At 45.8% G+C, this 23,071-nt stretch overlaps 1 protein-coding gene across 2 annotated transcripts in view; it reads right to left on the reverse strand.

Moving 5' to 3' along the window:
• Window positions 1-23,071, reverse strand: part of LOC125917201 (protein KIBRA) — an 82,362-nt gene that overhangs the window by 4,013 nt on the left and 55,278 nt on the right. For both annotated transcript variants that reach the window (XM_049623453.1, XM_049623454.1), the window contains exons 15-20: window positions 20,275-20,427; window positions 17,379-17,470; window positions 11,038-11,152; window positions 9,658-9,822; window positions 4,133-4,225; window positions 353-586 (exon numbers count right to left, since the gene is read on the reverse strand). In XM_049623453.1, coding sequence (XP_049479410.1) covers window positions 353-586; window positions 4,133-4,225; window positions 9,658-9,822; window positions 11,038-11,152; window positions 17,379-17,470; window positions 20,275-20,427 — 852 coding nt within the window. The remainder of the gene's footprint in view (window positions 1-352; window positions 587-4,132; window positions 4,226-9,657; window positions 9,823-11,037; window positions 11,153-17,378; window positions 17,471-20,274; window positions 20,428-23,071) is intronic.

The following is a 23,071-nucleotide window of genomic DNA, read 5'->3' on the forward strand; positions in this document are numbered from 1 at the left end:
GGCACACACCGGGGCAGGTCAGCATTTTGTATTTACTCTATTAAAGTGTGTGTCCCAGCGCAGATTAGATACCCGATGTTTGATGAATATACATGTGAATAATAAGGCCTTGCACACATAAACAGGGAAATACAGCAAAAGGGTCTGGTACCCAGGTCAAGAGTTAATAAAGTTTACTGGGCAAAGGGATTCCTTGGTCCCTTTGCTGATGGACATGGGGGGCCCTGGGAAAACTCTCAGTGGGTCACAGGATTGTAGGAGCTATTCAAAGCTCTGGTCTCCCTCCCCTGCAGCAGCAGATGGTCCCCAGGGCAGAGGGAGCCATCTCCCTTGCCTCTTGCACAGCCCTTACCCGCTTTTCCAGCATCCTCAGCAGCAGACGGAAGCGCTCGTCCTCACGCAACCACTGTGGCAACTCCTTCTCCCCATGGCTCTTGGCTTGTTCAAGCTGCTCCTTGAGCTCCTTCAGCACTGAGATCTCCTGAGTCAGCTGGCTGTGCCAGGTCCTGGTCGCCTGCAGGTCTAGCTCAAGGTCCAGTGACGTGCGGATCAGGCGCTCAGCTCGCAAGGATTTGACGGATGAAGGCTGCAGGGGTAGGCATAGCTCTGACTGGTTATTAGAGGGCTGGGTTCAGTGAGCCCCTACAAACTGCTCCCCTGACCCTCAAATACCCTTTTGTGTTCAACCGCAGGCTTCCACTCCTTCAAAAATGGGGCTCGCCCTCCCCCAGAGCCTGTCGATTTCTCCCACTCCCACAGCTTATCTGTTGAGCACCTGTATGTCCCAGGCATGGCGCTGGGAGGTAGAGCTGAGATTCTTCCCCAGGCAGGTGGCTCCAGAACCACCTGCTCACCCTCCACACTGCCCGATTGCCCTGCTCTCAGGGCCCCGATTCACACTTGGCTCCTGGATTCTTGTCATTATCCTGCTCTGAAGTTGTTTCTTCCTCAGTGCAGGTCTGAGCTCCCTTGAGGGTAGACATTAGGTCTTCTCAACTTTATGTTCCCGTAACGGATGAGTGTTGGTTCTGCTTGTCCAGCACTTGCTTCCCCTTGCAGTAATAGTGCCCTCATCTTCCCTTGGGGATCCACTCCTACTTCACATTCAACCTACATGGTGGTTCATACGGGACTCCAGGGACAGGAATGTGACCCGAAACTTGGCAGTGAGAACCTCAGGGACTGTTTCAGGGGTGAGTATGTTATCTAAGCCTAGCCAATAACCTCCAGTACCAGCACTTTTGCTTAAAAAAAAAAAAAAAAAAAAAGCCATGGAGAAAAAGAGCATCCTTTACACACAGTTTGTTAAGCCAACAAGATATCAACCTGGAACTGATCGTGGCCATCTTTCCTACCATACGGTGTGACCCTTTTTAAGAATTAAGCTAGGGGTGCCTAGGTGGCTCAGTTGTTTGAGTGTCTGACTTCAGCTCAGGTCATGATCTCGTGGTTTGTGAGTTCGAGCTCCACGTCGAACTCGCTGCAGTCAGCACAGAGCCCGCTTCAGATACTCTGTCCCCCTTTCTCTCCGCCTTTCTTCCCCTTGCACTGTCTCTCAAAAATCATAAATAAACATTAAAAAAAAGAATTAAGCTATCTGGGGGGAGCAGTGCCATGAGAGGGGGACTGGGGCTTGAGGACACTGTCTCAACAAAGGATCAATTCATGCTTGCAGGTCCAGCATCCTGGGGTTTTCCACTAATGAGCCAGTGAATTCTCCTTTGCACTCTCCAGCTAAATTTGAGCTGAGTTCTTCTTATACCCATACAGATACAGTTATCTGTATGGACGAGATCCCCAGTAATACAACCGTTTCTTCTCCTTCTCTTATCACAAAACAATAATGATTTAAAAATGGCTGACTGAGGGAGGCAGAATTCTAAGCCAGCCCCAAGGTTCCCACCACCAACACCACGCCCTACCCCAGGCACGCCCTCCCTGTATAATGCCCCCTCTTCAGTTCAGGGCTGGGGGCACCTGTGAATACCATGGGATAGCACTCCCATGATTAAGGGGTGACTTTCCTGGTGGGCCTGACCTCATCCACTGAGGCGAACTGGGCCCTTTCTGGAAAGAGATCTCCTGCCGGCCTTGAAGAAGCAATGTGTGTTGTGAAAAGGGCCACATGGCAAGGACGTGAGGATGACTTTTTCATCCATTTCCTGCATCTAGCAAGAAAAGACAAGGGATTCTGCCAATGTCCCGGGGGAGCCTGGAAGTGAATCTTTCCCTACTCAAACTCCAGATGAGGATGTAGTCAGCCAACACCTAGATTTTAGCCTGATGAGATGCTGAGCAGAGAATCCGGCTATCTGTGCCTGAATTCCTGACCTGTGGAAACTATGAGATCCTGAATTTGTATCGTTTTAGGCTGCTAAGTTTGCTGCGATGTGTTATGCAACAGAAAGCAAACATAATGACTAACAGATTGATCTGAGAGATGGCACATAAGACATTACTGCCAGAGCTGAGCCATCCTCAGTTAAGGCTGGCAAGCATACTTTTGGGACCGTGAAACAGCTCAGTGCACAAGTTCAAGTTCTACAATACCCTTTGAGGGAGACCATCATCTAGTGTGTGCTCATAAAGGAGCAGGGTCAGGAAATTCAGTTGAGTGATCTGTGTGACTCAAGTTCTCAGAGTAACTCATGAGGCTCTTTTGCTTTGTTCTGAATGATGTCCAGCCTTGGAAACCTGCCTGGACAGGCTGAAGCAGAGAGAGACAGAGCTCAGGCAGCAAGGGGAAGAAGGATTGCAGGACCCAAGGGCCCTGGCCCAGCCTCAGGACTCTCCTGCCTCTCAGAACACAGTTAGGATCTGAAGGAAATGTGGGCTCAGATCCAGCAAAGGTTCTGTCAGGAAGTCTTCCCACTGGCTAAGGGAAAAAGAGGTGAAGAGGGGGAAATTGTGCAGGCCTGTCTTGATACAGAGTTGTAGGAACCACAGGGGGAGCAGGTAGGAGCTTCCATGGAGGCCTTTCTCCAGGTGTGGATCATGGAACACCTGCCTTATCAAAATGCAGTTTCCAGGACCCCACCCCAGCTACCGAATGAGACTGTCTGGGAGCGTGGCCTGGGAAATGTGCACTGCCAGGAACCTCCTTAGAGGACTCTTGGTGCTCCAGAGACCCTGCAGCACCAGACAGGGCTGGAGGAGGGGGGCCCCAGGTGGGCGGTGGGCCATCCCTGTCACCTGAAACCATGTCCACAGGCCCCTGCTGCCAACACTTTTGCCCTTCCCTGTGGCCTTCTTTCTCCTGTGCTCTCTAGTTCTTTCTGGAGCCTTGGGGGGCGGTGATGATAGACAAAGGTCCTATTCCTGACTCCTCTGTCTGCAGCAGGTCCACAGGAACTTCCTGTGCTTGGTGCTGCTGGTACTCTCTCTCCCTGCATGTTCTTTTCGCTTTGCACCCTCTGCTTGTCTTTCTGACATTCTAACTCCTGTTTCTTCTGGTTCTGCAAACTCACCAGAGCTGCTGTAGAGTCTGTGCTGAAAGCCCAGAGTGGGAAGGGCTGTCTGCATCCCCTACAGCTCTGACTGGTAACAAAGTCCATACCAGGAGCCAGTCCTTTGCCTAACACCACTCGGTCCCCATCCCTGAGCCAAGCCTCCATCAGGCAAGGTGGGACCTTCTCTGCAAAGGCAGCTCATGGCCTCTCCCTAGTGCTCTTCCAGCCGGACCGAGAGAAACCCATTTGCACCTCCCCGCTCCGGGTTGCTGCTTGGAGGTGTCTGGCTTCTCTGCCAGCAGGGAGGGCTGTCAGAACCTTTGCTCAGTCAGCTGGATGTCACGCTGAGCAGAGTGCAGCAAGGGGCAGGCTTCCATCAGTGACTGTGAGATTTTGAGTTGGTTAGTTCTTTAGTGACTTTGATTTCTACCCTGGAAGATAAGGCCAAGTACCATACTCTGAATCTAACCTATCTGTCATCATAATAATGTTACATTTACAGTTTGGAACCTTCCCCAGTGCCTACACAGGTTTTACAGTTGGTAAACACCATTAGGCTTGCAAAAGCAACATTGTTCAAACCGGTGGCTGAGAAGAAATGGTCAGACATGGGGGTTGTGCTCGTGAGGGGTGGGAATGATGGCGGAGCAGGTGCACAAACGGCTTTGAGGTGACTGTCTTACCCTCTTCATCCGGACACTGCGCCGCTCCAGGGAGTTTCGAACAAAAGGTGGCTTCTTGGACAGCGTGGAGCTGTCACTGTCACTTCGGTTCAGCTGCAGGAAAAAAGTCCTGGGAAGTTAATTGGGGCCAGAGTACATCTGGAAGGCACGCTGGGGCCAGAAGGGTGTTGGGGTTCCCGTGTGGTTGGCAGCACAGTGGGACTGACACCAGACAGTGTGACGCCAACATCTCATGCCCCCCGGACCTACGACACCAAGGCCTGTTCGCATCCACTGTTCCCTGTCACCTGTAGAGCCCACCTTGATGGCTCAAATGGAGCGGCTGTCAAGATACATGAGAAATATGAAATATGAGATAAGACCGGGCAGACTGGCTCTGTGAGCTCCTGCCCTCCTCAGATTCCCTTCAATCACTCAGTTATCTGGACTCTCCCCAGAGGGCTAACACTCCCCCTCCACGGCCAGAGATCAGGAAGGACGCTTTTCTACTGAGAGTGCCCCAGACAGCGGAGGACTGGAGAGGGAGGCTGGAAGGGCAGCCCAGCCCAGGATGTGCAGGGCACAGGCTTCTTTCTCAAGTCACATTTCCGAGGTGGTGGGATGGCCGCAGGCAGATGCCGCAGAGCCTGTTTGTTCTGGCAGGCAGCTGTCTGCTCACTTCTCAGGCCTCTCCCGAGTGTTTGTGTCGTTGCTTTTGTGGTTACAGATAAGTACTAGTGATAATGATATTAATAGTCCTGCAGTGCAGACGCACACGGACACGGGCAACCCCAGGGATGTAACTGACAAAAGCTACTGCAGGAGGCAGTCTTTACAGAATCAGAAACAGAGTAACAGTAACAATACATGCCATGTGCTTTATGGACAGTTATATTTAATCCTCAAACAATCCCAATGGAGGGAATTGAGGCCCAGGAAGATTAAGACACTTTTACAAACCACATGGCTGGGGAGCATCAGAACAAGAGTTCAAGTTTCAGTCAATCTGACTCTAAGGCTGGGTCCCCTCCTGGCCCCCAGGATGCACGGAGGGCTCAGAGATAAAAAGGATCTAGAGAAGGAGGGGTGGGCCATCTTGACTGGGGTGGATTTGTACAAACGGACTAGCTGGATTTCATACCAGGAGGGGGCTTTGGCCCACACTGCTCCAGGCCAATGGTGGCACTCATGGAATGTGTGTGATACCAACTAGAAACACTGATCAGGACAACTGATCCTTATGTCATAGTTGTTCTGGGACTAAAGATGATGTTAGAAAAGAGTGATGAAAACTACATTAGGTCCTTAGACTTAATTTTTCCTTATGTGAAGATGTTTGGTTGCATTTACGCTCAGACATGGCAGAGAATACTGTTGCTTTATTATTTCCATGTAATGGTTAGGGACACTAGGAACAAAGAGGTGAAATAATTGACAGTTCTGGGCGGCTAGTTCAGGAATGAGAATTTTGGAAGGCCTGTTTTCATCAGGTCAGGATGAGCCAACCAACACATGTGACAACACTGCTGGTTATTGTGCAAGTGTCAAATACACAGGGGTGGTGGTGAACTGCAGGGAGTGGAACACATTGTCCCTATGCTCATGGACTTCAAGTTCAGCAGGGGACCAATCCAGGGCAACTAACCAAATGACACAGGCTGTGCTGATGACCAAAGAAGGGAGATACCCAGGAGAGGACACTTGGTGTGCAGAAGTGTGGCATCAGGCCAGCAAACTATTCCTATGTACCCTGGGAGAGGGCAAGGGAAGTCCTTTGGGAGGTAGCTCTGAGTAACAGAAGGGCTGTGGGCTCTAGGGTCAGACCCCTGGAGTTGTATCTAATAAGCTGTGTGACCCAGAGGACAGTACTCTGACTTTCTGAGTCTCAGTTTCTGCATCTGTGAAATGGGGTAAACATGATTTGCCCTGCAGAGTTGTTGCTGAGATTAGATGACACAGGAAATGTTTGTTTTGTAAGGAAATGGTGCTTATTAGCATTTGCAACTCCATTCCATGGGTGGGGAAGTCCCCACCTTCTGACTCACAGTGGGAGACAAAGCCCACCTTCCACTAAGGAAGCTGGAAGCGCCAGAGTCTTGCTTTCCCGGTCTTACTTGCAGCTAGAAGCAGGCATGGGACTAGGCTCTGTCCATTGCATGTAACTGCCCAGGCTTTGAATCATAATCTGGCTAGCTGGACCCAATGCTGTTACGGTGCCTCTCAGATTTCACCAGACCACTTGCTTTTGTTCAATGAGCGTGCCCTTTCTGGGAGTATCTCAGGGAGAAGCCATTCCTGGTGAGCAGTGGTGCCCGCAGCAGCAACCACAGCTTCCCTGGCCTCGTATAGGGTCAGGACTCTCAGGGGGAGGGATCGATATTGAACCCTGTGGCAGGAGTGGGACCAGCTGGGCCACGTCTGGCAGCAGCACTGGTATTATCCTCACTAGACTGGTTTTGTGGGATGATTTTAGCTGTGGTCTGGCCTGCCCCTCTTCCTGCCTGATTTCTGAGGCTGGTTCTACAACCTTCCAATGAATATGTGAGCGCCTCAGTTTCTTTTCCAGGAAATTCTTTCCTGCATATACTGCTCACAGTGTGTTTCCACTGTTTGCCATTAAGAACCCTGATTGGCACAGGACTTGATGGTAGGAAGTAGAGTGCCAGAGTCCCAGACTGGAAAACATGGAGCTGGCTGTGTACTGGGGGCAGGCTGGGGCACAGACCCCGGTATTTCCTGTGGGGAGTGTGGTGATATTCATTTTGTGGGTTCAAAACAGAGGGTTAAGTTGTCACCAGACCTCATGCCATCAGGGTTTTCAGGGAAGTGATAGGGAAAAATTCAGGATGTTGTACCACTGGCCTCTTTTTGCAGCCTTCAGTAAAATTTTACAAGAAAGAGACAACCTGCGGCTGAAGTGGGACAGTCAGAAAGCAAAAAGGAAAAATACTGGCATCCGTGCTTTTTGAAAGTGCATGTTATGCCACTTTGCTTTTACAAAAGACCTACATTGGTGCCTGTTTTCACTAGTTGAAAGACATGTGAAGGAGGATTTTTACTTTCGTGAAAAAGGCAAAAAGATAAAACAACACCTAGTGTTTCTTTTGCAGTGAGCCCTCATGGAGGCAGCCCTGAATGTGACAGGGGCACCTGTGAGCTCCTTCCCCAGGACCACACCGAGCATCTCAGCATCAGGCTGCCACAGCCTTGAACTGTGTCTGTGAGCATCTCCGTTAATTCTGCGCATCTTTTAGCAGGATGCATCGTAAGGCATCAGAAAAGCCTAAGAGAGGTTATTTTTTAGGTCTGGAAGGGCTAAAAACGTTTTCCACAAAAATTAATGGTAATTGCTTCTCTGCTTTATGCCACTGTGGTGTTGCCATATGAAAGGCCCTTCCCATCTGTTGCATGTGATGCATGCTGCCTAGGAATTTCTTAATTTGCAGCCTTGCTGGGTTGGAAACTGGTCCAGATAATGAAATATGGGAAGGGCCCACCGTCGTGCTAGGTGTGTTATAGATGCTTAATAAATAGGATCAGAACTCCTTGTTATGTGAAGATGCCAGTCCTGAGAAAGGGCCGGTGAAAGGGAGTCCATCCAAACAGGGGACCAGAATCTTACTAGTAAGTACTGGGGAAAAAAGTTTGAGACTTTAGTTGGAAAAGAGAAACACTTTACAAGAGTTATTACCTTCTATCTTCCATTTGACAAAATTACAACTGCGTTCGAATTCTGATGAAAAAGAATGAATCAATCATTTCTTCTGGTGTGATTTTTCTGTCAAGTGACATTCTTCACTTTGTGTTTGAATTCCAGGGCACAGTCACAAAAACAGCAATTTTACCAAAACCAGAGGGTGTTCTCCACTACCCTAAGGGCTTTTCTAAATCTTTCAAATTATTCACACTTGCAGCATGAGTTGGGATTTTTCTCTTCTTCAGCTGTGACTCAGGAATTCCCTAACATCAAACTTACATTCAGTGACTTCAGGAAACTCTGTACCTTTCTCAAGATAGGCAGCCAATGGGCAGATGCTGACAAGCTCAAACGATTAGCTAGAGGCTTGACACAGAAGGGAGGGGTTTCTGTTATTTCTAGGAGGGACGTGGGGAATAACTGGCAAGTAGCTAGTAAGTTGGTTACACTGCCATATTATGAAAAAATTAGCTTCTCCAATATAATTCTGGCTTTGGATACTGAATATCAGACATCAAAGATATCCCTCGGGGCACCTGGATGGCTCAATCGGTTAAGTGTCAGGCTCTTGATCTCAGCTCAGGTCACGATCTCACAGTTTCGTGAGTTTGAACCCCACATCAGGCTTTGTGCTGACAGTGCGGACCCTGCTTGGGATTCTCCTTCTTTCTCTGCCCCTCCCCCATTCACACTCTGTCTCTCCCAAAATAAATAAATAAGCTTAAAAAAAAAAAAGAAAAGGAAGAAGAAAATGCCCCTCAATATCCCCTCCCCTTCCCAAATAACATAGATGGTTAATTGACAGGTTGATGCAGGCGGGTTCCATGGGCCTTTCCTTCTGTGATGACTTACTGGAACACTAGACAAGGAAGGTTCTGCTTATGCTTCTAGTTGTTTGCTGGTTCTCTGTGCAGAGGGGAAAGAAGGATGTTGACATACCACTGAGCCCAGGACTCAGGTAAGGTGTGCATGTGTCTTATCTGTGCCATCCCTGAGGAAGGTTGGGAACCCCTGAGACGTGGTAAGCACTCAAACCCTTCACTTACAGGATGAAAGACGGAGGCTGGCCTACAAGGGGCAGACTAATGAGATAGACAGGTAAAGACGTGAGGGAAAGAGCCTCCTGCAGGATTTCTGAACTCCAGGGCAGCCTATAGGAGAAGGCTAGCAACCAAAATAGGTAAAGAGAGCCAGGTGGCCAGAGGGAACTTGAAAGCTGCTCTTCTCCAATCATTTAAGGGAAGCTGCCCCACTGCTTAGCTCCAGCCAGCTGTTGCCATGAGACAATGTGTGGCCCTTGGTGCCAGACAGTTTTTTTTCAAAAGAAACTAGAATTTTATGTTAAATGTCTTCATTTTTATTTAATTTTTAATTGCCTTCCCTGAGTTTTCAGTGTTGGCAACAGGTTCAATTAAAACCAAACTTGTGACTAAATGGTACGGGCATGTTGCCTTTTTGCAACCTCGGGCTGCACACTGGATCGCCATGGGAGTGGGGAAGAAATGACAGCTCAGGGATGGTGAGGGGTCAGTCTGACCTCAGCAAGCGGTCGTGTAGAAGGGAAGGGCAGGATGTAAACAAGGAGGGAAAAGTTGGTTGGAATTATTAAAAATTGGCCATGTACTGGTTACCAAGCTTTTCCTACACTTTCTCTAATGCAGTCCCTAAAACAATCCTTTGAAGTCAGTCTATTAATTCCACATGAGGTGAGGCATTAACTTGCCTGAGGATACCTGACAAAGTGAGGGTAACCAGAACTTGCACCTAGAACTCTGTGAGGCTGAAAACACTCACCACTCTATGGGAAGCAGGTACTCTGGGAGGAGGGCAGTACCACACATTTGCTTACCCGGCACACATACTGGCTTTGGGGTCCTGGGGAGAAGGTCTTAGAGCGGATAATGGTGCTCCCTCGAAGAAACGGCCCTGGGGATGGTGTGCCCACCCGTCGGTCCTTGGGCCGCACCACTGTGGGAGATGGGGCCGGGGTCTCTGTGTTGGTCTCTTTGTCCACCTGAAGAAGAAGTCAGAGCTTTGAGGCCACTTGTATCCACAGTGTATAGGCCACCCAGCCCAAGACTCGTGGGGCTGACTCCCCAGCCACTCCCCATTCCTGTCATGTGGACTTTGGCCCACAGACATAGTTGGGGGCTTCCTAGGCCCTGGCCCTGCCAGCGAGGACAGTGTCCAAGGCCCCAAGTGCTGGCCCCTATTCCTCCATGACTCCTGTGGGCTGGAGCACATTCAGTCCCCAAACAAGCTCACGTGAGCAGTATATGGATGGATGTCCTCAACTTCATACCCTCAGGACTTATATGCCAACCACATTTTGACAAAGCCACATCCAAGGCCTCCCCTGCTGCAGCCAAGTGTTTTCCTGGAATTTTGGAGGCAACCTGCAAATCTCCAATTTTAAACTCAGCGTTCAGGTTTTCTACCATCCTTTCATAGTTACTGGCAAAAGACAAACGACAACATCTAAATGCAAGGTCCTGTTAGCCAAAACAGTGCTTTCTAGAATTTTGAAAAAGGTGCCTGCTTTGGCTGGAGAATATGGCCTCTTGGTGGGGAGCCGTTGGAAGGCAGCCCTAAGTTCTTCTCCAGCCCCTCTTGGCCAGGTACCTTTGTGCAGTGCACAACTTGCAGCTCCACCCCTGCCTGCACACCATGGGGTGCTCTATTTCCTGCCGGTGGAAAAGAGTGAAGCTGGTTATAGTGTGTAACCCTAAGTGCAGCAGGGAAGGAGGTGGTGAGGGGAAACTGACTGGACTCCTTTTTCCTAGTGTACTTTGGGCAGATCCAAATGAAGAAATACATTCTTCTGAAACCTCAGAGCTGGTCTGCAAGGTCAGTATTATGGTCTCCATTTTAGAGATGAGCAAATGAAGGCTGGAGAGGGATGAAGGCACCTGCCTAAGACTACACAGCAAGAGGGTAGCAGAGCCAGCATCTGAACCCAGACTCATCTGGCTGCCAAGCTTCAGGTCAGTCCAGAGAAACAGGGGAGCTGTGGAGGGCAGGAGAGATGAGGGGAGAGCCAGCCTCCTGTGGTTCACTGTCAGAGATGACCCCAAATACAGGCAGGACACTCCTCTGCAACCTTCTGCAGGTCACCCTGTCCTGAGTGCCTGTCCTCTGATGATGGAGGAGCATTTTCAGAATGCCTAGACTCAAGCACTGAGAGCTATTTCTCCAAGACAGCCCTTCCTGCCTCCCTGGCTCTGCCTACCTTTAATGCTGGGCACTCATCCCTATGCGGCAAGGCTTTCTCAGCGAAAACATCCTCCTCTCCCTCCTCCTCTTCCTCCTCTGCTGCTTCGTTCTCGCTGGTCTCCTCGTACCTCCTGTGATGACAAAGAGCTTTGGTTACCTGCCCAGAGACCACTCTGAGCTGCTCACCTGTCTTTAAATGCACCCAGGGCAGGGCTTCCAAGCCTTTTCACAACCGAGGACACATTTAAACAAACCAAAAAAATTAGTGAGGTCTAATTGACATACAAGAAAATGCATTCTTATCACTGTACAGTTTCATGAGTTTTGACCCATGTATTCCCCTGTGTAGTCATACCACACTTGAGATACAGAACATTCCATTACCCCGAAAGGTTTCTTGTACCCTTTCCTATTTAATCTGTCCCCATCCCAAGCCCACCACTGATCAGCTTTCTGTCACTACAGACTGAATCTGAGTTTTCTAACATTTCACATACATGGAATCAGATAGTGTATGCTCTTTTGTCCCTGAACTATGTTGGTGCCTGTTCACTTCTTTTTATTGAAGAGTAGCATTCCCAATAGGATGGACAGATCACAATTCAGACAGCCATTCATCAGGTGATGAACGCTTGAATGACTTCCATTTCTTAGCAATTATGAATAAAGCTTCTTAAAGACATTCACCTACAATTCTATGTAGATACAGGTTTTCACTTCTCTTGGCTATTGTATTAGTTTGCTGGGGTTGCCACAGCACAATACCACAGACTGGGTGGCTTAACGAACAGAAATTATTTCTCACAGTTCTGAAGGCTAAAAGTCCAAATTCAAGATGTGGACAGCTTTGGTTTCCTCTGATGCCTCTCTCTCTCTGGCTTGCAGATGACCACCTTCTTGATGTCCTCAAGTGGTATTCCCTCTGTGTGCACATCCCTGATGTCTCTCTGTGCCCAAATTTCCTCCTCTTACAAGGACAGCAGCCATACCAGATTAGGACCTACGCACATTTTGATGGCCTCATGTTAACTTCTTCATCTCTTTTAAGGCCCCATCTTTACATTACAGTGACATTCTGAGGTATGAGCAAGGGTCAGAGCTTCAGCATATGAATTTGGATGGGTGGGTGGGGACACAATTCAGACCGTAACAGATGTATACTGAGGAGTAGAGCTGGGTCATACAGTAAGTATAGGTTTACCCCTTTAAGAAACTGACAAACTGGTTTTCCCACCGACAATATTATGAGAATTTCAGTTCCTCATCTCTATTTGCTATTGTCAGTCTCGAAGTTCAGTCATTCTGCTGGGGGTGTGTTCATATCTCACTGTGGTTTTAATTTGCACTTTCCTGCATTTACTGACCATTCGTATATTTTCCTTCGTGAAGTATCTGTCAGAGTATGTGGCCTGCTTTAAAACTTGGTTGTCATTTTATTACTGAGATGTCAGAGTTCATTACATCTCCTGGATATGAACTCTTCGTACATATTTGCTCCACGTCTGTGGCATGCCTTTTCATTTTCTAAATAGTATCTTCCAAAGAACTTTGGTAGTGATAAAGTCCAACCTGGCAAGTTTTTTTTTTCTTTTATGATTTGTGTTTCTTCTGTCCTGCCTAAGAAATCGCTGCCTGTCTCAAGGTTACAAAGAGTTTCTTTTATATTTTCTTTTAGTAGTTTTATAGTTTTACTATATGATCCATTTCAGATTAATTTTTGTATGTGGTGCTCAAAGGTTTTATTCTATATGGATATCCAATGGTGTTCTGGTACCATTTGTTGCAAAGAGTTTATTTTTGGTGATATCTTTCACAATGATTCTTTCCCTTCAGACTCCAGGGTTGGGAGGAGTTCTTGTGGCAAAAGGACTGCATTTGTTAATTGCTAATTTTTCTTTAGTCCCATTTTTACTTCTCAAAGACATACATAACTACATAACTGCCAGGCTTCTGATCAGCAGGAGACAGAGTTGCCATACTGAGTCAAAGGAATTCCAGCCAAAAGCAGAGAATTGGACATCCAGTCAGCTGGCTCAGTGAGACTGTGGACAAAAATAAAATCTCCCCTGGGATTTTCCTGATGGGGAGAAAAGATCTTGGATCTCCAGCCCCAGTCGCTTGACCAAAACCTCCCCTGTTCTTAGACGGGGACCAGTGCTAACAGAGACTCCTTGCTCTCCCACCCTTGCTTCACAGCATCTTGATCTACACATAAAAGGGCCACTGAACATGGGAACACACAAAGAGCACTTCCCTAAGAATATGGCAGATGCCACATTGACCAGCATTTAATGAAGGCTTACTAAGCGCCAGGTGCTATGCTAAGGCCTTACAACAACACTGAAAGCAATTATTGTCTCCATTTTACAGATTCAAAAGCTGAGGATCAGGCGGTTGACAGGCCTTGTCTCATGTCACAGACCACGAAGTGGTACAGCCAGGTTTCCAATCCAAGGCTGCCCAACTCCACTGTAAGTGCTTAATGACTACGGAAGTCTTTTCTTTTTGACCGGGAACCTGATCTAAACATTTCTGGAAAGGAAAAAAAAAAAAAAAAAACAACTCAATTGTAGAGAAAAATGATTAAAGTAGACATCTTTTCACCCTTTAGAGTGGCAAAATATATAGATATCAGATAACATCAAGTGCTGGTGAAGGCATGGAAAATAGGCATATCTCCGCAGGGAACAGACATCAGAGCAGCCAATTTACACTCTGAAGTCACTTTAGCAGTATCTTCTAAAATAAAACACGTATGTATTCTTGATTAAGTACTGTAGTTAGATTATATTGAGTATTGGAGAGGGTGTAGCTTAAGGGTCCTTTTAATCGCTGCTGGTAGGAGCATTTGCTAGTACAATCTTATTTGAGAACTATTCTGCAATGCCTATTAAAATATAAAGCACACAGGCCCTGAGGCCCAGCAATGCTATTTCTCAACCTCTGCCCTAGACAAACACACACAAGTTCTCAAGGAGGCAAATACAAGGACTTTCACCCTAGCATTGTGATTATATTCTCTTTTATTTTCTAATACTCTTAGAATTTTTGTTTTGCTTGTGGATCTTAAAAAAAAATCCAGTCTTGTGATTATATGCACTAAAGAAACCTAAGAAAATAAAAGGAGGGAGTAACTATGGTACCCTGGCCCTTGGGTGCTGAGAGAGAAGGGGTGGAAATTAGCACAGAGGGCCAGTCTTTGGGGGACCTCCACACATGACTCTGGAGTGGAGCAGGCACAGCAAACCTAGTTAACATTCCAGGACCAAGAGAAGCCTCCAGTCTGGGGGTGGGGGGGGGGTGCTGTGGATGGATTTACTCCAGTATAGCAGCTCTGGGATTCCCAGTCCTCTTTGTAAGTCAGTGTCTAGGGAAGGTTGAATGGCAGGGGTGGGGAGAGAGGGGGCCACAAAGGGATAGAGAACAGAAGGCAGTTGCTAGGGGATGGCTTGAAAAGTCTCACCACAAGCTTGGAATTTGGCAGAAACCACTGATCTTGTGCCAGGGTTTTGGAACACAGGTCCTGGGCCTTTCCGGCATCAGACCTTTGCACAGCCTAGCCTAGCACAGCAGTGTGCCACAGAGAGTTAGAGAGAGAGAGGGAGGGGAGAGAGGGAGAAGGAAAGGGGAGGTAGAAATGAATGTAAAGGGAGAGGAAAGAGGGGGAAAGAAAGGGACACAGGGAGGGAGAAAGAGAGAAAGAGAGAAACTGAGATAATTTAGAGAGAGCCCTAAAACAAACAAATGAACATATAAAAATTCAGGGACCTTACCCCACCCTTTATCACATGGAGAAATAAATAGTAAAAGAGAAGTGTGCCTGTGGGCCATATCCAGCCTACCGCCTGTTTTGGACAGCCCAAGCTGTGAATGGTTTTTATATTTTTAAATGGCTAAAAAACACAAACAAACAAACAAAGAATGATATTTCATGACCTGTGAAAATTACACGAAATTCAAATTTCAGCGCCCATAAGTAAAGCTTCCGTGGTGGGGACATGATGGCAAGTACCATCTACAGATACTTTGATGCTGTAACAGGAGGGCTGAATAGATGCACCAGAATCCACAGGGCCCACAAAGCAGACATTTACTATCTGGACCTTTCCAGAAAACATTTGCTGACCCCCTTCTGAGACCACATGTATAACTGGAGGCTGTAACAGAATAATGCAGAAGAGCTACTGAGTGCTTCCCATGGGACAAAATCTGTGCTAAGTGCTTATCTTATCATGCATAATCCCATTGAGTCTACAAAATACCCCATGTGTTGTAGACACTCGTTAAATCTGTATTTCACAGAGGCAGAAATGGAGGTTTAAAGCCATGGTTCTCGGCCCTGCCTGCACATTAGGATCACCCAGGGAGCTTTTAAAACTTACTGATGCTCAGGCCTCACCCAGACCCAGGGTCCCACAGGAAGCTGGTTGAGTAAGACTCAGAATCCCTATCTGTCTGAATTCAGAGCACGTGCACTTAAGCCCAACTGTACTTCCCCCAAATGGCAAATTCACAGGCTGTGGTCATTTCTGAGATGGGATTCGCCTTCTCCCTCCCTAGCTGGGAGCTGGCGTTCCTTCTCATTTCCTGAATGATCATTTCTACCATCTGCTGGGTGTCCGCTATGAGCTTTGTGCTTTATCTTCATTATAGTGGCTTTTCTTTTAGTGGTCTGCAGTAAGTCCACGCAGTCAGTGTGACGTCTGCTTTTCCAGACGAGGCTCGGTCAAGGTTAGAATGACTGCCCTGACAGTGGCTGCCCTTGTGGTGGAGGGCAGCAACCGGCCCAGACTGGGCTTCCAGAGAGCCAGTTACGCTCTGCTTCTTGATGCGGATGCTGGTCACACGGGTAGTTTGGTTTCTGAAAATTCACTGAGCTGTACACTTAGGGGAACTTTTATGTGTTGTGCCATGCCGCAAGAAAAAGTTAAAAATGCTTTGCCAAAGGTTACACAAAAAACCATGAAGCTAAGATTTGAATCCTGGTCTATACTATTTTTTCCTAAATGTGTACTGAGACTTTTCTTTTAGGATACAAGAGACTAAGAAGCACTGAACCACACAGACAGAACGCTGTCTCCAGTTCTTTTGTGGACACCGAGGAGAAGTCTCTCTCTGGAAGCATGTCTCTAATATATCTGGAGAGAGAAGACCTCAGGCCTGGAGCCTTAGCAAGCAATACGTTTGGGTGGGTTTTAATGCTCTTGCTTTATTTTCATTACATTTAAGTTTTCCAGTTACCTTCTGAGGCAGACAGGGCTCATGGTCTCCCTAGTATCCATTTCTACTTTCTTAGTAACGGAACCCTGATTTTTGTATCCCTTGCAGTTAGGTAGGCCAAATGGCTAAGCTCAGCCAGTGAGAACCAAGCAGAAACCGCTGGGTGGGACTTTGAGGAATGCTCCTTGGTTAAAAGGCATACAGGCACATTCTTTTGTCTTTCCTCTTTTCTGATGCTTGCCTGATGGTTGGTGACTCAGCAGCCATTTTGAGCTAGAAAGAAGCCTCAGTGATGGCAGTCACCCAGTAAGAAAAGCAAAGCAGAAATAGAGGAGGACACTGGGTTCCCTGTAATGCCATGGAGCTGACAGATGAGGCTTGGATTGCTTCTTCCCATTCTTCTTTTTAAGTAACAAAGCAATAAACTCTCTTATTTAAGCCTATTATTTCTCCTCCCTGTTCCTAGCAGTCAAATGAAATTCCTTATTGAAACATCTTCAATTTATGGCAGAGGATATTTACTTTCCACTTATAGTAATATAAATTTTTTTTTTTACTAACATAAATGTGAGTCAAGTAGGCACTAATATGTGACCTAGCATGAGTGATTTATAGCTCACAAAATGACAAACTGAGAAGAAATTTTGGGAACATACCAAGCTATACACAGTTGATTTTGGAACAACATGGATTTGAATTGCACTAGTCCACTTATATGTGGATTTTTTTTTTTTTTTGAATAGTTACTTCTGATTTTCTTAACATTTCCCTTTTTCTGGTTTACTTTATTATAAGAATACAGTATGTCACACATACAACATACAAAGTTTATATTAATGGACTGTTTATATTATTGGTAAGACTTCTGGTCAACAGTAGACTATTAGTAGTTAAGTTTTGGGGGAGTCAAAGTTCTGTGTAGATTTTGGACCATGCAGTGGCTCAGTGCCCCTAGCCCCTGCGTTGTTCAAGGGTCAATTGTACCGCCTTGTTGCCTATAGAGAACCCATGAGGAGAGAGGTTCTCTGTCTTCCCAGGGGAACACTTCTCTTGGTTGCCCTGGAGTTTGGGGAGCTCATTCCTGCATCCAGGTCCAAGCCAGATCAGTTCCTGAGGCCCAAGTGAGCCCTCACTTACCAGCTGTCTTCCAGGGTCTGTGTGTTGATCCTTCCCTCCTGCCTCTTCTCCAGCTCCACTGCTGTCTGTTCCAACAGAGCAGACACGGCATCCTGTGGAGACAAAGGCCCAAGGGTTCATCTGCATACTACTTGCAAGAATCACAGCTTAGAGTGTGAACTTCCCCGTGAACTGAGATTAACACTGAAGTCCAGAGTGGGTATGTGTCTTGCCCCAAGGTCACTTATAAACTGGAAATATAGCACTTAGTTCATCTAATTTGCGGTTCTCCTGAGAATAACTTCTGTATGCACAGACAGACTTTTGGAAGACAGTCAAGTTTAGGAGTTGAGTGAGGCAGAAATATAGGTCTCTGGCTGTAAAGAGATTATAGTGTAATCAGGGAAACCATCACATGAACTGTCAATAATGTGATAATGTGAAACAATGTGATAAGGACTTTGCCAGAGTTTAAGCTTTGGATATTTAGGAACAACAGAGCAATGGCAGTGTCAGGTTGGGGTTGCATTCAGGGAAGACTTCCTGGAGGAAGAACATCTATACTGAATGGTATCTACAATGAGGACGCCTGTGTGACTTGAAGAAATTAATCTGAGACTCAATTTCCTCTAGAGTAGTTTCAATAACTACTACAAAGGGTTGCTATGAAGATTGAGAATATATACATAAGATATATAAAAAAGAGTACCTAGCACATAATTAGCACTCAGTAAATGGCAGCTCATAGTAAAGCAAAAACTGACCTTGTAGCTTTCTAATTTTTTTTTTTTTAACGTTTTTTTTAATTTATTTTTGGGACAGAGAGAGACAGAGCATGAACGGGGGAGGGGCAGAGAGAGAGGGAGACACAGAATCGGAAACAGGCTCCAGGCTCCGAGCCATCAGCCCAGAGCCTGACGCGGGGCTCGAACTCACGGACCGCGAGATCGTGACCTGGCTGAAGTCGGACGCTTAACCGACTGCGCCACCCAGGCGCCCCGACCTTGTAGCTTTCTGAGCACATGGCTAATTTGCAAACACCCTTTGTAGTGTGGGCCAGAGCTTGGAAAAATCCCTGAAATTCTCTTTTAGGGAACAGGAGACTAACACCAATTGAAGGCCTGGTATACCTCAGGCACTGGACAGACAGCTTATGTGTAACATCTTATATAATCTCTACAACTATTCTGAGAGATAGAGATTATGATTATTCCCTTGAGAAATGGAACAAGGAAACTAATTGTGCCTAAGGTCGGTGTCACTTACCCAAGAACATGCTCCAGAAAGTAGAGGATGTTTTCAAGATATTTGCCAGCTCATGGACTCCTTTTTGGAGTGAGGAAGACCTAGCTTTGTTGTTTATTGGATGTATGTCCTTAGGTAACCTTTCTGAGCCTTGGTAAGTGGCACCTAATAAACAGGACAGTGCCTGACACAAAAGGAAATGCAGGAAATGATAAGGATTATGAAAAAGAAGGAAGAGGAGGAGGAGGGGAAGGGAGGTTGGGGGGAAATAGATTTGATTCTTCCCCTTATCCTTACCACCTGACCTAGCCCATCTTCTCCATTGAAATTCTGGGCAATGACTGTCCAAAGTAACCAAGTACTGACAGAAGGAAGACACACTACAGAGAATTATGAGCTAATCTGAATCTCAAACGCTTTCTGTTTGGGATTCCAAAAGGATCCTGTATGCTGTGACACTCTATGTCCAAGGGCAACTTCACTGCTTGGTTGAATCTTGGCTAGCAGATGTGAGCTTCCCAAGTACAGAAAACAATTTCAGGACATTAAAAAGAAAATTTTTTTAATGTTTATTTATTTTTGAAGGAGAGAGAGAGACAGAGCATGAGCAGGGGAGGGGCATAGAGGGAGGAAGACACAGAATCCAAAGCAGGCTCTAGGCTCTGAGCTGTCAGCATAGAGCCCAACGCGGGGCTCGAACCCCCAAACCGCGAGATCATGACCTGAGCTGAAGTCGGACGCCCAACCGACTAAGCCACTCAGGCACCCCCAGGACATTTTAAAGTGTATTGCACTAAAATGAAACCAATACATATTTTTAAACCAAAAAATAGGCAAATGTAAGATTTTTTTTTAAACTTTTTTTTTTTAACGTTTATTTATTTTTGAGACAGAGAGAGACACAGCATGAATGGGGGAGGGGCAGAGAGAGAGAGGGAAACACAGAATCGGAAGCAGGCTCCAGGCTCTGAGCCATCAGCCCAGAGCCCGACGCGGGGCTCGAACTCACGGACCGCGAGATCGTGACCTGAGCTGAAGTCGGACGCTTAACCGACTGAGCCACCCAGGCGCCCCGGCAAATGTAAGATTTTTAAGAAATATACAATAATGAAACAGATACCATTTATCAAGCACTTACAGAGTGCTCTTCACATATACTTCTTCAAACCTTCCTAACCACCTTTTTAGATAAGGATTTGACATGAAAAAAGAGGTTCAGAGCAGTGAAATGACTGATCTGTCACCCACCTAACACACCCCGGTCAGTGTTGTTTTCTGCTGTGTCTTACAGCAAACTTCCACCATGGACCGCTATGCAGATAGCAGTATCTCAATAAAGGTTAATTTTCTACCTTCTACAGGTTTCTCCTTCCTTTTCTACTTCATTAAAAAAAAATCATAAATTAAGGTTTTCATCAGGCAAGTTATACTATGGCAAGCAAAGTGCAGAAGGGGGGAGCACAGATGAGGAAGGTAAGGTTGCAGATCGGGGGCTACCTGCTAGTTTGCAGAGGTCTCTCCTATCTCATCATCTTCTTCTCTGTTCCAATACCCTCTGTTGCTTCCCCCACCTCTGAGGCCCAGTCATCTCCAATTCTGGGAGAGCTTTTCCTGTCATCCATCCAGATGCTGCACACCTAGGAGGGTGGTGCAAACCTGGGGCCCAACTCACCGTGCTTTCAGGACCTGGGGTGGGGACCTTGGCTCCCAGTGGCTTGGGCTCCCTGCTCTGCTTCTTCAAGTATTTGTAGCTCAGGAGGTTGTACCAGCGAGTCGACCTCTCCCCAGACCGACAGACCTCAGCCAGGCTGATCTGGGCGCCTCCCTAGTTGAGGACAGGAAAAGGCAAGAGTATAAACCAGGGCTGACAAGGTATATTCTGACAAGGCTCCTGGGGAGAGTATGAGAAACATCCTCAGATGAGATAGCAGCTTCCGGGAGGAGGAAAGGGCTAGTTGTTAATTATTTCCAATAACTCATTTATTCACTAACTTACTCATTCATTGGTTTACTCATTCACCAAATCTTTACTAAGCACCTATCGTATGTTTTTTTTTTTTAATTATGACAAAACCCATAAAATTTACCATCTCCTGCCCCCAGCTTTACTGAAATGTAATTGACATGTAACACTGTACTAGTTTAAGATGTACAACATAAAGATTTGGGTGGTGCCTGGCTGGCTCAGTTGGTAGAGCATGTGACTCCTGATCTGAGGGTCCTGAGTTCGAGGTTCACGTTGGGCATAGAGTTTACTTAAAAAAAAAAAACAATTTGGTATGGTATTTATTATGAAATGATCACCACAGTAAGTTTACATCCACCACCTCATGGCTAGAAATTTTTTTTCTTATAATGAGACCTTTAAGCTCTCCTCTCCTAACAACTTCCAAATATGCAATACAGTGTTGTTTATGTACCATAGTCCCCACGGACTACAGTGCATGGTTAGAACTTATTTACCTTATGACTGGAAGTTTGTACCTTTTGACCCTTCACCCATTTCCCCTACCCCCCACCTCTGACAACAATCAATCTGTTTTTTGTTATTATGATTTGGTTTTATAGATTTCACATGTAAGTGAGATCATACAAGTATTTGTATTTCTCTTTCTGGGTTATTTCACTTCATATAACGTTCTCAAGGTCCATCCATGTTGTGACATAAAATTTGCCATCTTAATTAAAGTGTATAGTTCAGGGGCGCCTGGGTGGCTCAGTCAGCTAAGCGAGCGACTTCAGCTCAGGTCATGATCTCACGGTCTATGAGTTCGAACCCCGCGTCGGGCTCTGTGCTGACCGCTCAGAGCCTGCAGCCTGTTTCGGATTCTGTGTCTCCCTCTCTCTCTGACCCTCCCCTGTTCATGCTCTGTCTCTGTCTCAAAAATAAATAAACATTAAAAAAAATTAAAAAAAAAAATAAAGTGTATAGTTCAGTAGTGTTAAATACAGCTACATTGTTATGAAACAGATATCCAGTACTTTTTTCATCTTGGAAATCTGAAACTCTACACCCATTAAGTAACTTCCCTTTTCCCTTCCCCTGGTCCCTGGCAACCACCATTCTACTTTCTGTTTCTGTGAATTTGATGACTCTAGGTCCCTCATATAAGTGGAATCACACAATATTTGTCTTTTTGTGACTGGTTTATGTGATTTAACACAATGTTCTCAAAGTTCATTCATGTTGTAGCATGGGACGGGATTTCTTTCCTTTTTAAGGCTGAATAATATTCCATTATATCAAGAGACCACATTTTTAAATCCATTTATCCACTGATACACTTTTAGGTTGCTTCTGTCTCATGGCTATTGTGAAGAATGTTGCTATCATTGGGTGTAACCTTGGATATATACCCAGTTGTGAGATTGCTAGATCGTATGGTAATTCTATTTTTAATTTTTTGAGAAACCCCCACCCTCGTTTCCATAGCAGCTCTGCATAATGTTTTACCACCAACAGTGCACAAGGGGTTTCTTTATTCCACATCCTTGCAAACATTTGCTATTTCTTGTCTCTTTGATAACAGCCTTTCTAAGAAGGGTGAGGTGCTATCTCACTGTGACTCTGATTTGCATTTCCCTGATGATTAGTGATGGTGAGCATCTTTTTCTGTACCTGTTGGCCTTCTGTATGTCTTCTTTAGAAAAATGTTTATTAAGAGCCTCTGCACATTTTTATATTGGATTTTTTGCTTTTTTGCTATGGAGTTGTATGAGTTCTTTATACATTTTGGATATTAACCCCTTATCAGATACATGATTTGCAAATATTTCCTCCTATTCAGCAGGTTGCCTTTCCATTTTGTTGATGATTTCCTTTGCTGTACAGATTTTTAATTTGATGTAGTCCCATCTGTTTATTTTTGCTTTTGTTGCCTGTGCTTTTGGAGTCAGATCCAAAAATTATCACCAAGACCAATGTCAAGGAAGAAGATTTTGCACAACTCAAAGGGCCAGCAACAGGGGACTGGAGGAATAAACTATAATATATCTACACAATGGGATATTATATAGACATGTATAAAAAATAAGAAAGATCTCTAGGTGCTGATGTGGACAGACTTCCAGGCTGTATTGTTAAGGGAAAAAATAGAATAGTGCAGAAGAGAATATGCAGTATGCTACTTTTTGTATAAGAAATGGAAAGAGGGATAAGAATACATATATTCTCTCTCTCTCCATATATATGTATATATATATATATATATTTCTCTTTCTGGCTTATGTATATATACATACTATATTGTACCATATTTGAAGTGCAAAGGGTAGTGAACATTATCACATGCACGTATATGCAACAAGAAATAATGGGAAGATAAAGACAACACTAATCAAAGTGGGTAGCTATACAGGGTAGGTGGTGGGATTGGGTGCAAGGGGCAGGGAAGCAAGATTGCTTTTGAGTAAACCTTTCTATACAGTTTTTCTTTGAATGGTGTAAATGGATGCCTTAAGATGAAAAC

The sequence above is a fragment of the Panthera uncia genome, unplaced genomic scaffold (assembly GCF_023721935.1).
Source record: "Panthera uncia isolate 11264 unplaced genomic scaffold, Puncia_PCG_1.0 HiC_scaffold_158, whole genome shotgun sequence".
Classification (NCBI taxonomy): Eukaryota; Metazoa; Chordata; class Mammalia; order Carnivora; family Felidae; genus Panthera; species Panthera uncia.